The 16,803-nt window shown below is 51.6% G+C and overlaps 1 protein-coding gene across 4 annotated transcripts in view; it reads left to right on the top strand.

Moving 5' to 3' along the window:
• The window catches only part of TMEM63C (transmembrane protein 63C), a 34,268-nt gene that overhangs the window by 13,218 nt on the left and 4,247 nt on the right, over positions 1–16,803 (top strand). For 3 of the 4 annotated variants that reach the window (XM_048305465.1, XM_048305466.1, XM_048305467.1), the window contains 16 exons: positions 5,932–6,046; positions 6,316–6,536; positions 6,861–6,940; positions 8,078–8,165; positions 11,430–11,467; positions 11,873–12,015; positions 12,326–12,377; positions 12,798–12,906; positions 13,352–13,425; positions 13,530–13,610; positions 13,750–13,870; positions 13,987–14,120; positions 14,338–14,460; positions 15,007–15,160; positions 15,709–15,815; positions 16,597–16,683. In XM_048305465.1, coding sequence (XP_048161422.1) covers positions 6,339–6,536; positions 6,861–6,940; positions 8,078–8,165; positions 11,430–11,467; positions 11,873–12,015; positions 12,326–12,377; positions 12,798–12,906; positions 13,352–13,425; positions 13,530–13,610; positions 13,750–13,870; positions 13,987–14,120; positions 14,338–14,460; positions 15,007–15,160; positions 15,709–15,815; positions 16,597–16,683 — 1,589 coding nt within the window. In that variant the 5' untranslated portion in view covers positions 5,932–6,046; positions 6,316–6,338. The remainder of the gene's footprint in view (positions 1–5,931; positions 6,047–6,315; positions 6,537–6,860; positions 6,941–8,077; positions 8,166–11,429; positions 11,468–11,872; positions 12,016–12,325; positions 12,378–12,797; positions 12,907–13,351; positions 13,426–13,529; positions 13,611–13,749; positions 13,871–13,986; positions 14,121–14,337; positions 14,461–15,006; positions 15,161–15,708; positions 15,816–16,596; positions 16,684–16,803) is intronic. The other variant, XM_048305468.1, reaches the window with a different exon arrangement.

Here is a 16,803-nt window from a genome sequence, read left to right as displayed (position 1 = left end):
GAGAGAGCAGTGCCAGAGCTTACTGGTAGGGAAGATGAAGTTTATCCACTTTTAAGCAGGTTTATATTACGCAGTCATGCACTCACATTTGTTTTCTCATTAAGTGGTGGGTGTGGGTGTGAAATGGAGTAGAATCAATGAAATATGAGTCCTTCTGACCTCTCCGAGTGATCATATCTTCATTGGCAATGACAAAAGTAGTATTTGAGCAGGTGTTTTGTACCTGTTAGGAGTCATCTGTTGCTGCAGAGTGGTCCTTTGCCTCCAACCCTTACTAATGCCATCCTCCATAGCCCACAAGACATGTTGCTGCTTGTGGTATGGTCCTCCTTGTTTGAAAGATGCATCTGATTTGCAAGAGGCTAACAGAACAGGCTGGTGCATGTCCCATATCCTGCTGGTGATAGGATGGGGTCTTCTGCTGGTGGGTTGTCTGTCTCGCACCCTGACAGGGTGTGGGCACAGCATTCACACCGGTGTCAATGAGCCCTGCCCAGGGATGCTGCTGCCCCACAGGTGCTCACCTCACCGACCATGAGCAGCCAGAATCTCTCTTTGCTTTTTGGACCTGGAGGCCATTAATCTTAAGAGGGAAGGTTGAAGGGAGAGCCAGGGAGGAGTGCCTTGGACCTCTGTGGGGTTTTGGAGGGCTGTGTCTGTGGTCCCATCCCCTCTGTGCTCATACCCCTTGGGGATAGATATGGCCCATGGTGTGCCTGTTCTCCCACGCACCAAGTTACAGGAATGGAGAGGTCACCATGCCCTGTGGTGCCAAAACTGCCGGGGGGTGTGTTGAGCTCAGTGCAGGCTGCTGCTGAGCCTTTTCCCATCCTGAGGTACTTGGTTAGCCCTGCTGAGTAAGTGGCAGTGGCTCAGGTTTCCTGCCCTCCCTGTCACTGCAGTCCTGCAAAGTCAGTCACTGCAGTCCTGCAGGGTGGGATGCTGGAGGTTTGCCTGCCTGCCTGGTCCTGTGCACACCACCAGGGCATGAACCTGATCTCCCTGTTACAGCGTCCTTGTTTTTCCCTTCCACAGCCTGGCCATGACTTTGTGATGGAAGAAGGATGTTGAAGCAGTCAAGTAGCATAGATGACTTTGTGATGGAAGAAGGATGTTGAAGCAGTCAAGTAGCATAGATGCTTGTTTTCTAACTCTAGGTCCTCAGCCTGGCTGTTCTGTGTGGCCACAGACTGCTCCATCAGCAGCCCCATGCCCTGGTTGCCCTCTAGCCAGCCAAAGTCAGTAATCCCACCTGTGCCAGAGTGGGATGCTAAGGCTGGATGAATGTAGGCATGCTGGGAAACCCAGCTTAGTCATCTCAATGCTCCCAAGACTGTTTTGATGTTTTGCTACTCCAGCTGTCCGTGAATCCCCTAGCAAATGAGTTTGCTGGCAGGATGCTTCAAGGGAAAGAGAAATTATGAAAAATTGCATTCGCATAAAAGACATGCCTTATCTTTAATTGGAAATCTGATTCTCTGGATTAGTGCCCACCCAACCGGAGAGAAGAAACATATGCTGATGTATCAACAAAACAAAGAGGGCAGTGAATATTCAAGGCAAACCTTACATGCACTGAAAATGCTTCATAGAAATTATCCAGCAAATCAGTTTCAATGGAAAATCTCATGCATTCACTGTCCATTCACAGGCCACAAAGAGGAGAAAGAATTGCCCTACATGTTTTCTGACTTTTTTCTAACCCTATTTTAGTATCTTTCCTCTAAGTAAGACCTATGATGGATAGACCATATATTCAAATTTCTGCCTTTATGTTATTGCTTCATTTTCCCACCTGCAGCCCTGTCCACCCCTGTGTTTCTTGACTAGTGCATTGCTGTCAATTCTCTGGACAGTGGCTGCTCTGAGGAACATCTGCCTGTGGCTGGCATCTAGAGGCCCTGCCTCATACACAGCTGATGGGTAGCTGTCCTGACACCTTCTGGAGGTGAAGGTACCCATCCAGCTCTGTTATTCACAACAGTATTTGTTCCTTTGGCCCCTAAAGATTGGGAAAAGCACAATGGCAGTGGCATAGCTGGGAACAGGAATTGGGTTGGTGATGCTGTGGGTTTTGTTGAACCTTTCAGATACTACTGCAGAGTGCCATCAGCTGAGTATTGCAAAATTCTGAATTTTCTCATTTGTATGATGTGAAAATTTAGCTTGGGCATTTCAACAATGACTTTAAGTGTGACCTACAGTGTCCCTGTGATTTCTCATTCTGTATGCCAAAAAACTTGCCTCTCCAACCAGAGGGAGTTTGAACATGTTCTAGAGGTCTGCATTTAAGCTGTTCTTGGTGCACATGAGCAGAAATCTCCTCCACTGCTTCTGCTGCATGCTGTTGCTAGAACATATACATGACTTACTTTTAGCTGGTTGCTCCCATTAGTTATTTTAATGGTAACACTGCAGCTATATAATTTGCATAAGCTTTTCTGAGAGCAGCACCATAAAAGGTGAGACTAGCTGGAACAAATGGCCTAGAAAAGTAGTGATTTGGGTATTTGGAGGTGAGTTTCTGTGGCTATCTGGCAATGAAAGGACCAGCGAAAAGGCAGGAAAGTGGCTTGAGATCAGGTTCAGAGGAGCTGTGATATGCTGCAAAGGCTGTGTTTACAGGCCTGAGCATGATATCACAGCTCCTTTGGACTCCTTTGGAGTTGGAGGTGCTTAAGAGAGAGAGGACAGAGTTGGACTGGGTCTTCAAGTATCTTCTACTCTGAAATTTCTCTGTGCAGTCCGGCATTGTATCAGCAGTGCTGTGTGGAGAGAAATGGGCTGGAAAGGTGAAGGCTTGCTTTTGGGAGGTTTCTGGGCAGGAGAGCTGGGAGCAGGAGATATTAGCACCATCTCCAGGAGGAACCCGTTGCTTTTGGCCACCAGGAGCAAAATATCTGATGCGGGAGAGAAGGGGATAGCAACAAGCACTTGATAGAGAAACACAACTTGTGCAGATCCCTGTGAAAATCCCTCTCACCCTGCCATCCTCCAACAGGATGTTCCTCCTACGAGCGTGAAGCCGGTGCCTAGAAACAAGCTGCAGGATCTTACTGCTGGGTAGTGGAGTGGTGATGACTGAGAAGGGACTTGGAGGTTGCTAAGAGTCTCCTTGTTTATTTGCTGATGGTCTAACAGCTCCCTCGGTCAGAGACACACTCTCCTTGTTAACAAAAAGGCAGTGAATTATTTAGCAGCTGAAAATGCCAGATGGCAATAGCTCTGCTGCTTACAGGAGGAGGGGAGAGAGGGAGACATGCACATGGTGGGGAACAGATTGAGAGCATTTCCATAGCAAAAAGCAGACCCCGGCTAGAGGTCCTAGTGGCCCCGGGTGGTTGCCTGATGGCAAGCAGGAGGCAGGCAAGCCAGGGCAAACAGCTGCTGCTTGCCAGAGTAGCCCCCTCACTTCTTACAGGTCTCTTCTGGAGGTCCCTTTTCAGGGGTCATTATCCTGGTGGGACCATGCTGGCCCTTGCAGTACAGGACTCCCAGCCATGGCTGGGAGGCAGGCTGTGACTGAGGGCACTACAGGGATGCTTTGCCAGCCCATCCATCACTCCACACACAGGTGCAAGTATCAGCCCCAAGTCTACTGGGATGCCCTTTGGAGAAGTATCAGCATATCTCAAGTGACCTGGCAGTTCTTTTGAGAGTCTCACTAATGTTCAGCCATCCTAGCTTGGGCAGTGATGTCTCCAGACACCACAGACTGGACAGATGGATGTGTATATGGATAGGGACCTCCAAGGAGAGCTGAAGATGCAGCATGGGCAGGTCTGTAGCAGACACGGAAGCCCATGGCTCAGCTGACGTTGCTCCATGTGCACAGGAAGAGGGACTGCCATGTGTCTGCATGTCCTGGGGCCTGTAGCTCAGCAGCTTCTGACATCCCTTCAAGGCATCTATGCAGGTAGTCAGATGCCAACCTAATACTGCAGTGGGGTGAGGCTCAGGCTCTTCTGGGCTCATAGCCTTGGTCCAATCATCCGAGCCACTCCTGGGCTTCCAGTGAAGATTTTTCTTTGGGATGGAATTTATGCTTCAGAAATGAAAATAGCAAGTCACCATCTTTTTTTGTGTATTTAATTTGAAAACTGCAGGCACCAAGAGTAGTTCTTAAATTCTTCAACACTCTGGAGAGCCTGAGTTGAGAATCCCTTGGGAATCCTCAGTGTCCAGGCTGTCAGATATTTTTTTCTTTTTTTTCCTTTGTTTTTCTTTTTTTTTTTTTTTTGTCAACTCTTGTGTTTGAAAACCTCCCTCCTCTTCAGCTTATTCTTTCCCTGGATGAGGAGGTCAAAGAGAGTCAGTCTCTCAGGCATGTAATGTATGTCAGCTCCTGCAGCAGCACTCTTGCCCTGCCCATTCTGGTCAGCTGTGGGATGGGGGTGTCTGGGTGCCTCGTGACTTTAGGACAGGACTCCTCAAGCAGCAAACTGCAAGCTCTAAGAAAGAGAGGCTGAGGCCACAGCCATGCATATAAAATTAGGTGCCGCTGTAGTCCACCATCTGTCACACTGACATAGAAAAAGTAAATGTTTCCTAACAAAAGCAAATCTGTGTAGAGCTTAGGAATATCCTCTTTCTAAGCCAAGTCATTTTCTGTGTGATGTCTCTGTGCTCCCCAAGGACCTCTCAATTAGGTTTCCTTTGGTGTTGAAGAAGAGTTGATCCTGTTTGTTCTTGGTGGCAAAAACAGCCATAAACACTTTGCATCTCCACATCCCTGGAGGTCCCATCTGTCTTTGTTTGCATTCTCCTCCACTGCTTAATTAAACCATGGGTCCTGCTTCTCTTCCTCCGTCCTGTTCATGTGGGCTTTGAGTGTCCTCCAGCAGGGATCACCTGGTGCTGGGTGACTGCAGGGGCCATAGCAGGGTCTCAGTTGTGGCTGGAATATAGATAAAAAGCAAGGAGAAGAATGAATGCCCAGTGGCTTGGATGCAAAGCTCACAGGAGTACATGTTATAAACCACTCTTGAGTTTTCACCTAGCCTTTGCACTGGTCACAATATACTGACCACAATATACTGTGCCCATCATGTCTTATAAACTTCAGGTAGGCCTGAAAATGTTCTTGTCAGGAGCACAAGTTCCTAAGAATAGAGATATAGAATAATTGTGGTTGGAAGGGCCCCCTTGGAGGTCATCTGATAAAGGTCCTTGCTCATGGCCAGGCCAGCTTCAAAATTATATTTGGCTGCTCAAGGCCTCCAAAGACTGTGTGGTCTCACCACAGACATAGCTGTTCTCTGAAGGCCATGCAGCTCTCCAGGCACCAGAAGCAAAAAGGTGGTTAAAAGGTGTTGGAGGGTCACTCCAAGGCTCAGAGGCAGGACAGGTACATGAGGACAAGAGACTCTGGCCCACTTGTTCCCACCCCATATTAGTTAGTGTTTGCTGTGCTGGTTCCCTCTCCTCATCTTTGTATGGTGAGTGCAGCAGCTGTTTGGCACTGTCCTGTGGCATCCCCATGAGTGAAAACCATGCTGTAGAGTGGTCATTCCCAGGTGCCCCAGGCACTGCAGGCTTGGAGAGGATCCACTCCTATCTAAAGCATGGTGGTAGGAAAGGTTATGGAAACAAGCCGCTGTCTTGGCCATTAATGGCCTTTAAGTGTCTCCTGCCAGTGGGGACTGTAACCTATGGTATCAGCTCCTGGGGAAGGTGGTGGGAAGCCTGGCATTTAGGGTTTTGAGAAGCTGACTCTTCTGAAGAGATCAAGATATCTTGGAAAGCAATTGGAAAGCAGGTGGAACGATGAAAGGGAAGTCCTCTAACTCCTGAGTCACACAGATCTTGATGCTGGAGGAAGACATCAGGCTTAGGGATATTCCATAGGCAGTAGATATCTGGCTGTGGGGAGAGAAGCGAGTGCAGCCCCAGCAGCCCAGTTGTCAATATCATCATTGCTGTTTTTTTCAGAAATTCAAACAAATGCTTCAGCTTCTCATTCCTGCCTGCTGAGCACATCAGAGTGGCCATGGCTCAACCCAGCTTCCAGGACTGAGGAGCAGAGGTGGTGAGAGACCTGTCTCAGGTATGACAGAGACAACCAAATAGCGTGGGGTTTAATGGGGTGGAGAAAGGGCAGGAAGTAGCTGTGAGATTTCTTCAGCAACGCCTCTGTGTCCAACAACCTCTCCCTGAGAGAGACTGGGACTGGGGAAGCTCCGAGGTCACCAGCCAGTCCTCTCCCCTCCCTACCCTTAGTGAGCTCCTCAGACCTTGATGGAAGAGACCTGGAAGAGCCATGGCCTCTTTTCAAGCAATGGCTTCTCCATCCACACCCCTGCCTCTGTGTTGCAGGGTGAGACCCCACGCCGGCACTGATGGAGAGCACATACTCGATGGAGCCAGCACCTGATGGTGCCGGCCTCACCTCGCTGGATGTGCTCATCTTCCTGGATGCTCCAGTGAACAGCACGGAGGAGCAGTGCTTCAGCGCCCGCTCCCGCAGCACCGTCCTGGAGGGGCTGCCATTTGGTGGTGTGCCCACCGTGCTCGCCATCAACTTCACCCTCTGGCTGGTGAGGGCCAGGAGGGTGCCATTTCTAAGGGTTCTGCAGCCCCCACATGCACTGACAGCCACACGCAAGTTCAGCCTGTGCACTGGTGCACCTGGCTGACTGGGGAACAGGGATGAGTACAGAAGTCCAAGGGCTTTGCCCTCATCATGGTGGGCAGCCAAGGACACTTGGGCAGCAGTGGTGAGATTGCGGAGCAGGAACAGTTTGGAGCAAGAGTTTTGCATGAGCTTGGGCTCATGAGTGAGAAAGCAGAAAGGAGGGATATGAGAAGATCCCATGGGGTGAGACCTTGCAGCAAAATACTCCTCTTTCTTCTTCTTCCAGCTTCTCCTTCTAGTCTTCTCATGTCTTCGGAAAGCGGCTTGGGACTACGGACGCCTGGCACTGCTGATGGACAATGATAGGTGAGGAGGATGCAAAGCTGCTGCAGGTGGTGGCTCCATTCTCTTCAAGAGGGCTGGAAGGAAGGCCAACACTGTGGGGTGACACACAGAGAAGTTCAGCAGGTGTCGCTATCCGTTCTTCCCACTGGCAATGGCCTGGTGCCCCCTTTTCCCATGGAGACACAGCCACCATCTGTGGCAGGGAGAGGGAAAGCCCAGGCCAGCTTTCATCCCCTCTACCATTTGGTGACAGTGCTCTTGGTGCCATTGAGGGCACTGTTCTGGGAAGGACAAAGGCCAAAAGAGCTGCTTTTGAGTGGGGACTGCGCCACTGCCTCTTCTCCTGCCAGTCTCTTGGGATGAGCAGGACTGGCTGGTGGAGGGGGCAGAGGGAGACACACAGCAATAAGACTGTTCCTCATGTCACCACAGCAACTTGCCTGGCCCATCATTTGGGCTAGGTGCAGAATTCCACAAAAATAAGCAGTGTTCTGGTAAAAAGGGAGCCCAGACCATATTTCCAGGTGGGCTGTTCTGCCCGGAACAGCCTGTCTGCCAGAGCACAGCTCACCTTGGGCAACAAAGCATCTTTCATTGCACAGGCAGGTGCACACAGGAGGGGTCAGTGCAAGGCTGGGCAGCCCACAAGAGCAAGCTCTGTTAAGTCCTTCTCCTGCCTCCTCCCCTCTCCAGCTCCTCTTGGCCTCTGACTCTGGAGCTGTCTGGCAATGAATACGTGATGTTTCCCTTTACCAGTGAGATCAAAGGGCAATCAAGACTTAAAGTGCAATTCCTTAAAAGGAATGATTACTTTCCTTTTTTACTGTAAAACCATTTGAGACATCTGAAAACAATGGAATAGAAATACCTGGTTCAACAGTCTCTTGTAATGGACCTAAGGCTACACCTCCATGAGCCCATCATGGGTCAGGGCCACAGAGAAGCCAGGGAGACTTGTTGGTGCAAAGGCAGCAAGATGCAATCCCTTTGTCCCAAGCCCAGCAGTAATCACTGTTCCAGGCCCAGTGTAGGATGCAGGGAGGGGGGAGGCATTTTCTGGGCTGCTCTCCTAGGAGAGACTTCTCCAAGGGTGCTTATCCTCTCCTGTCTGCTGCTTCTCTTCTGCCTCACCCATCCACTCGTCCCCTCACTGCAAAGCCTGACGTCGCTTTTCTATGGAGAGCAGAGTGAGAAGGAGAAGTCCCCGTCAGAGAGCAGCCCGCTGGATGCCGACAACAAGGATGTGGTGAGTGCCGGTGGCTGTGGCAGTGGGAACCTGGGCTGGGCTCATCCTGGCCTAGCCTGTCCTGTTCTTCATCAGAAACCCGGGTCAGAAGTTAAATGGGAGAAATTAAATCTCGTGCTCAACATCCTTTAGCAGTGGGGAATTCAGGGCTTTTTGTCCTGGGTTCTTTGAGGCATCTATTTTGAATGGCAGTTTGGAGGGATGCCCCTGTCAGGGCAACCGTCTCACAGCTGCACGGCTGTCCTTGCAGCTGTGGGAATCTAGTTGGATGCATGGCCAGAGCCTTGCTGCATGCCTGCAAGGACCTTTCCCACCCCTCAGGACAAAGTCTCCCACACCACATTTCCTCCTCTGTCAGCATCATGGGGCTTTAAAGTAGTCTTCTGTTTCTCTCTACCACACTAGGCTTTGCTGGAAACAAACACAGATGGACACATTTTGCTGCCCCTTTCTTTTTTGGCAGAAAAAGCTCAAACATCAGTCACTGGTATGACTATGAACAAATGTCATGACTTATTTAAAAATTGAGGCAGGAAAGAACCAAAAGAGGCAAAATCCTTGCAGGTGGCAGGAGGCCAGTTTAAAGGCTCTGTACCAGATGCTCTAGGCAAATGTATATTGCTCATCAAAAAATAAGTGAGAAAGACTACAGGGAAAGCCAGCACACTAAAGAGCAGATTAAAGGAGATTATTAGAAGCAAGAAGACATCCTTTAAAAAGTCAGACTGTTCACAAATGAGGAAAAGCTCAACTCTGCCAGGTTAGATGTAAAATACACTAAGAGGAGTGAAGAGCAGTTATGAGGGGAAATTTGTAGAGATCATAAAAAGCTCAGAATCACAAAATCACAGGATGGGTAGAGTTGAAAGGGACCACAGTGGGTCATCTGGTCCAACCTCCTTGCTCAAGCAGAGTCATCCTAGAGCACATGGCACAGGATTGTATCTTGAATATCTCCAGTGAAGGAGACTCTACAACCTCTCTGGGCAATCTGTTCCAGTGCATGGTGCTTTCTTCCAGTCCTCAGGCACCTCTCCTGATCACCAGGACTTCTCAAAGATGATCATGAGCTGCCTTGCTGTGGTGTCTGCCAGCTCTCTCAGCAGTCATGGATGCATCCCATCAGGCCCCGTGAACTGGTGGATGTCAAGTCTGGCTAGGTGTTTTCTAACTCAGTGCTCCTTCACCAGGGGAGAGTCTGTCTTCTAACATTCCTTTATCCTGATCTCTTGGGTCACAGATCCCAGAGGACTGGTCTTGTCAGTGAAGACTGATGCAAAGAAGTACTGGATTTTTCTTTGCACATCAGGAACAGGAAACATGCCAGAGGGTTTATAGTGCTGTTAGATATTGAAGATAGAAACTATTCACTGGAGGACTCAAAAATGCTGCCAGACAACTAAAGGAGGTTTGGGTGCCTTTATCCAGTAAGGAGATTGACCAGTTCATGCCCACGAACCCTTCTCTGTGGGGATGCACCAAAACACCCCTCCAGCAGTGAGGTTGGAGGACGAGTTGCAATAAAAGCCTGACAAATTTCCACTGCCATCAGAAATTCCAAGGAGCAGGCACAGAACTTCTCACTCACCCTGAGATGAAAAGCCAGGATACTGACTGGAGTGTGCAACCTCTCTCCTGTGTGTGGGAATCCTTAAGAATGTGGAATCAGCTGATAAATGCTGTTTTTTCAAGAGGGTTTCTGGACAACCCAAGAAATTACAGCCCAGGGAGCTTGGGGTCTGCAGAGCCTCTTAGGCATGGTTGTCTGGAGCAGAGCCTTGGAGTAGGACATAGGAGGAGAACCTGCTGGGCTGTGCTAAGGGAGTGTCTGACCCCTCTGTAGCTGTTGGGGATGTGGGTATGCCTGCATGTCCAAAGCCTCCTGTGGCTTTTGATCAGATGAAGCTAAGCTGTAGGATAGGAGGGAATGTCCAGGCATGAATAAAGTCAAGGGATGGAGAGGAGGAAGAAAATGCCAGCTCTCACAGGGCAGAGTAAAGGAATCCCCCATGCTTGGTGTCCCTCCTATCCAAGGTCAGCATAAACAGAGCTGGTGAAGGCTCTGGATCACAAGCCTTACGAGGAGCAGCTGAGGGAGCTGGAGTTGTTCAGCCAGAGGGAAAGGAGGCTCAGGGAAGACCTTATTTCTCTGTACAACTACCTGAAAGGAGGCCATAGTGAGGTGGGGGTCAGTCTATTCTCCCAAGTAACAAGACGCAGGACTAAATGGCTTCATTTGTAGCAGAGCATGTTATTGGAATATATTGGGTATTAGGAAATAGTTCTTCGCTGAAAGGCAGGCTGCCCAGGGAAGTGATAGAATCACTATTCCTAGAGGTATTTAAAGGGTATGTAGATGTGGCACTTAGGGACATGATTTAGTGGTGGACTCGGCACTGCTCAGTTAATGGTTAATGATTTTAGGGGTCTTTTCTAACCTTATGATTCTATTATTCTATATAACCTCCAGAAAGTAGTGAAGAGGCCAAATGGATGAGTGCTATTTGGCACAGCCATGACCTGGAGAACTGCAGAGGGACCTTGAACTTGCATGATCTCTGGTGTTAGTACAATGTAAAATAATGCATAGGGGAGAAAACGCCTGTGCGTACACCGTGACAAGGAATAAGCTAGTACACAAGAACTTAGGCTGTCCTGTAGCACTCTACAGCAGTGCCACCTCAGCACCTGAGAGTAGTCAAAAAAGTGCATTGAATTTTAGGGGCTGTCAGGGAAGGGGAAGAGGAGGGAGCTCTGGAAACAGGAGCCTGTTACAGTGAGCCTCCTAAATATTCAGAGGAAGCTGAGGTCCAGCAAGTCACCCCTGAAACAGTAGGTTAATGCTTCACCTCAGCTTCCTCTGCAAATCTTTCTGCGGCCAAAAATATGTACCTGACAGCCATCAGGTTGGTTGATGTTTGTAGAGAGACTTCCCTGTCCCTTTATACTCCTGCCCTAGCAGACTCCTTGTTCCCCCTCACAGGAATTCTCTTATCACCACTTTCAAGGTTGCATGGTCCCTCAGGGCTCTTGCCACCTAGAAGAGAGGTCCTGCTCAGCTTCCCACCAGCTCTTTGGATGTGTTTTCCTTGCTTCTCCAGAGGCAGCTGCCTTTCCCACTGGGCTGAGCATTGCTGAGCTGCCATGGGCACTACCTCCATTTGCCCCCTGGCCCCCTGCACCACCTCTGCATGTGTCCCGAGCTCCTCACCAGGGAGGTGGGGATGGTTGCCCTTGTCTCATCCTGACTCTCTTTCCTTCTAGGGATTCTGTTCCTGGCTCCTTTCTATCTACCAGATGAAGTAAGTGTGTGCCCTTGGCATTATGGTCATGCCCCACCACCTCTGGGCACCGCTGGGGGAGCTTATCACCAGGAGCTGCTGGGACCAGCAGCAGAGAAGAGCCCTCTTAAAACATGCATTCTGAGGAGAGAGCAGAGAGCTCACCCCTGCATTTCCTCCTGGCTCCTAGATCCTATCCCAAAGAAAAGGGCTTCAACCTCTCCTGATAGGAACCAGTCCTGTAATGAGATGGCATCTGGAGGGCTGCTTGGGTCCCTCATTCTGTCTGTGCTCAAATCCTTTGTGCCACAGTCAGGATGTCATGAGTTGGTGTGGGCTGTGAGAGACTGGAGAAAGCCAGTGTCCCCATGGCGGGAGATGGTGGGGAGGAACCAGCCACACTCACCCCCACCTGCCTCTCTCCAGGGACGAGGAGATTCAGAGCAAGTGTGGGATCGATGCCACCACCTACCTCTCCTTCCAGCGGCACCTCCTGGTCCTGCTGATGCTGGTTTGCGTGCTCTCCGTGGCTGTCATCCTGCCTGTGAACTTCTCAGGGGACCTCCTGGGTAGGTGCTTCCCTAGTCACAGGATGACTCAGGAGTGCCATGCAAGCTTCCAAGCCTTTGGGCAAGCACTGTGCCTCTGGGGCAGAAGGCAACAAAACCCCTCTCTCAGAAGCCCCCATGTGAGCAGGAGTCCACCATCAGCTGTGGGACAGAGGAACATAAGAGGCTGGGAAATTCAGGGCAGTGGGGACTTGGTGGGGACCTGGGGGATGGAAAAGAAGGGAGCAAAGACCAGAGCCGATAACTGCAATAGGGACATGCACACTGCGCTGGGTTCCCTTAATCTTCTGCTTCTCCTCTTCCTCTGCAGGACACAACCCCACCCACTTTGGCCGGACAACCATCGCCAACATCCCAACTCAGTAGGTGCTCCCACAGGCAGGGGGGCTGTGTGTGCGGCCGCTGTGGTGGGCGCTGCTGGGAGCACCTAGGCACAGAACTCACCACAGCTCCGTGTGAGCGGCACACCGCTCACAGTAGCTCTGCGTCTCTCTGTTCTACGCATGAGCACAGTCAGGGCAGCCAACACAGTGGCCCTGCTCGTTGCACCCCCGTGCTGGCAGAAGCGCTCTCGGGGATGCTGCGTGGCCTCATTTCTGTAGCATCTCAGTCAACACCGTGGGTGCTGCTCTTCTAGTTCCTGGGGTGGGTGTCTGACAGCTGGCACGGGGAGGTCCTGCTGGGTGGAAGGGGTGGCCATGGGTGAGATACTGAGTGCCATGCTGGTTCCCATGCCACATGCTCATCACAGTGCTCATTGATCCCCTCTTCCTCTCTTCCAGAGACCGTCTCCTGTGGCTGCACAGCATCTTTGCCCTCATCTATTTCATCCTCACCATCCTTTGCATGGCTCACCACTCTGTCCACCTGGAATATAGAGAGAATGAGAAGGTGAGCAACCACCTCTCCTCCAACCCTGCCTTGGTCGGTGCTAATGGATAGCTTTTTGCTTTGCACAAATGCTGGTCCCAGTAGGTACAGAGGGCTTTAGGAACAGCCTGGAACTGGGCTGGCAGGGAGAGGTATGGCTGATTTTCACCAGCTTCTGGATAAAGTGACAGCCTGGAGGCAAATCTCTCTCTTGCTGTCTTGTCTCTTGAGACTGAAGCTCTGCTGTATCCATCTGTCTGGGGTATGGCATTGTCTGGCTATGCCCCCAGGGTTTGGGATTGGGCATTGAGGAGATCTGTGCTGACTAGCCTCCAGGATGGCAGTCGGTGCTCCAGCTCCCCTCTGGGTGAACAGGGTGGCAGCGATATGTCCTGCAGATCCCTGCCCATCTTGCAGATCCTGCAGATCCATCCTGCAGATCCCTCTGCCTCTTCTCATCCCCCAGGTTGCCCGGACACTGATGGTTACCCACATCCCCAAGGAGATCACAGACCCTTCCCTTATCATCAAGCATTTCCAGTGAGTAGCCATGTGCCACAGCCTTGCTGGGTGAGTGGCAGGCAGGTGGCAGGAACTGTCCCCATCCCCTGGCTCCTGGTGCCACCATGCCCCTGTGCTTGCAGCGAGGCTTATCCCAGCTGCACCGTCACCAATGTCCAGTTCTGCTTCGACGTGCGCAAGCTGATGAAGCTGGATGCAGAGAGGTGAGTGGGTGCTCGTCTGTGTTGCCTCTGTGCATGGGTGTACTGCTCCTGCCCACCACATCCAGGCACCCAGTCTGGGTTTCTGTCTGTATACCTGGGGCTCCCCGAATGACCTTCACCCCTATCGGCTTCCTGGCAGGCGCAAAGCAATGAAGGGGCGGCTTTACTTCACCACCAAGGCACAGAAAGAGGGGAAGATCATGATCAAAACTCACCCCTGCGCCCGCATCTTCTGCTGCCGCTTCTGTGGCTTTGATGAGGTAGGAGGGTGCAGGCAGGGCTGCAGGCAGCACACCTGCACCATGGGCAAGGCAGAGTGTGGCAGCTTGCCCCTGCCCCAGCCTGGTGTGCGGCACAGCCCTGGCTGCTCCCGCAGGTGGATGCTGAGCAGTACTACGGGGAGCTGGAGGAGAAACTCACAGATGAGTTCAATGCGGAGCGCAACCGAATCATGCTCAAGCGGCTTGACATGGCCTTCGTCACCTTCCAGGATGAGCGGATGACAGCTGTGTGAGTGCCCCTCATGCAACGGCCATGGGATGCTCCCCAGCCTGTTGGCCACCACTGCTGGAGAGCTGGGACACCTTGCCAGATTTTCCAGCCAAAGCCAGGCAACGGGTCGCTCTCCTCTATGCCTCTGCCATTTGCAGAGTTGGCTGCCCTGTTAGAGCTGTGGGAAGGGTCTCGCAAGAAGTGAGACCTGACCCCTGGCTCCCTCTTCCTGCAGGATTTTGAAGGACTACAGCCACATCCACTGCCGCAAGCACCCCCAGCAGTCGTCTGTCACCACCGTGGTCAAGTCACACCACTGGGGTGTTCGCTATGCCCCTGCACCCAGCGATATCATCTGGTGAACCCCTACGGCAGACGGGAGGGAGGAAGGGGGAACAAGCAGATGTGGGGAAGCCCATGTCCATACCTATAAGGAGCCCATGTCCATACCTATAAGGAGCCTATGCCCATAGCTATAGGGAGCCCGTCTAGCTGAAGGGAGCCTGTGTCTGTATCTGTAGGACACTTTCCCAGGGTGACAGGGGCTAAGAATCCCTCCTGTTGCCATAGCAGAAGTCAGCAGGGGTGATTGGGGTGATCACCCCAAGGGTGGCAGGGCTCAGCCAGCTAAGACTGGGGGTGATTGCCAGACTCTGATTTCTCCAGCCTGATTCCAAAACCTCCTGGTGGTATGGACCTCTGCTGTGGCTGTTCTCTGGTCCAGGGGGCTCTGCATGTGACACGAAAGCAGCGCAGGGAGGGGAAGAGGGCGAGCTCAAAACAATGCCTGCCAGGATGGTTGGTGCAGATAGCTGGAGGCAGAGCTTCATGAAGCTATGCTGGGAGGCCCAGGACATGTGGCTTTTCCTCTTCATCATGTCCAAGTCATGTTTTCCTCTTACAGGGAGAATTTATCAGTCCGTGGCACATCCTGGTGGGTGCGATTCTTCCTGCTTAATATCTGCCTGTTTGTCCTCCTGTTCTTCCTCACTACGCCAGCCATCATTGTCAACACTATGGACATGTTTAATGTCACACACCCTGTGGAGAGCCTCAAGGTAGTCCCTAAACCATGCCAATTGTACTAAAAAGTCATCATTTCCAGGCTTGTCTGTGACAGGGGGAGGGTACCAGCTCTACACTGGCTCAAGAAGATGAGCCATCACTAGGATGAGCATTGATGAGAAACAAGGTCATTGATGAGGTCATGTCTGTGCTTGCTATCCATCCCCTTCTGCTTGTGTTTCCAGTGGCAGAGCCCTGGGGCAGCTATGCAAACCTGAGCTTTGGTGCTGGTGTCCATGGAGGCAGGCAGGTTGCTGTCCACTCAAGAAGAAAGGTCTGGAAAGAGCTCAGGAGATGTTAGGAGCTGCCAGCAGCACATCTCCTTCTTGCTCATTGACCTGTGAGCTTTTGGGTGGGCACTGGGGCTCAGAACATGGCTGTGGTGCCTTTGGCTGGCCTCAAGTTCTTATCTCCTGAAACAAATGCCCCTGCTCAGGGAGGTGATGCCCCAGCCCACCTGCTGCACCACCATGTACTACCTCCAGCATGGCTGTGCTCTGGTGGGTTGCTGAGGGGGTGTCTGGCATCTCTCTTCCTGCAGAACCCCATCATCACCCAGTTTTTCCCCACGCTGCTGCTCTGGGCCTTCTCCGTCTTCTTGCCCTTCCTTGTCTACTACTCAGCATTCTTCGAGTCTCACTGGACAAGGTAATGGGGCGGGCCCCCACAGTCTCCCAGGGCTACCAGAGATGGGAGGAACCGCAGTGGAAGGGGAACCCACCCTGCAGGGAGGGAATGGCAGACCCCCACTGTGGAGCAGGGCCCCTTGGGTGTTTCTCTCCATAGAAAGAAGCTGTTTGCTTCCCATAATCCTGAACACTTTCAGGCTACTGACAAAGTCAGGTGGTTTTAAGATGGATCTGAAGAAGTCTGTGAGAGGGACAGTGTGATGGTGGACTGGCAGCAGCAGGGCCATCCCAGGCATGCTCCCAGCCCTCCAAGGCAGAGGTATGGGTTCAGAATGCTTAAAGTAGAGGAAACTGCCCAACTCCTACAATGTGCTCTCTCTCTGTCTTCACCCTTCAACAGCCTCAGCCCCTGTGCGTGGTCTGATAAGTCCTTGTAGGAGCTTTTTCACCATCTCCCTTCCTTTTTCTGGGGGAAATGGGAGTTCATGAACTTGTACTAGACATCCATCTGCCTCTTGTTGGGTCTATACCAGAAGGGATGGTAGGAGAGGGCAAGGATGAAGGAGGTGAGAGGCTGGGAGTACGAGAGCTTTCACTACAGCAAATTCCTCATGGTTACACACCCTGGCCTGGGAGAGGCTTTGCAAGACCCCAGGGGATGCTCAGATCAAATGCACACAGCTTTGTGTGGCTGGGAGTTACTCCTTGGTGAAAAGAGAGACTCAGCCCAGCCCCTCACTCCACCTGCTGCTCTTTCCCAAAAAAGTGCAGTGTTCTTTTCTTGTCTTCCCTCTCTGCAGATCAAGTGAAAATCAAATCACCATGCACAAGTGCTTCTTCTTCCTGGTGTTCATGGTTATCATCCTGCCCTCGCTGGGTCTGAGCAGGTACAGACCACCCTGCCATGCTGCTCTCCCTGCTCACGAGCTGCCAGGATCACATGCAGGCCCCTCACCCTGGCAATCCAGCCCCAAAGGGCTAAGGTCCCACTGCCACTGAAACACAGC

The sequence above is a fragment of the Corvus hawaiiensis genome, chromosome 6 (genome assembly GCF_020740725.1).
Source record: "Corvus hawaiiensis isolate bCorHaw1 chromosome 6, bCorHaw1.pri.cur, whole genome shotgun sequence".
In the NCBI taxonomy this organism is placed as follows: Eukaryota; Metazoa; Chordata; class Aves; order Passeriformes; family Corvidae; genus Corvus; species Corvus hawaiiensis.
This window is presented reverse-complemented; position numbering and strand designations above follow the sequence as displayed.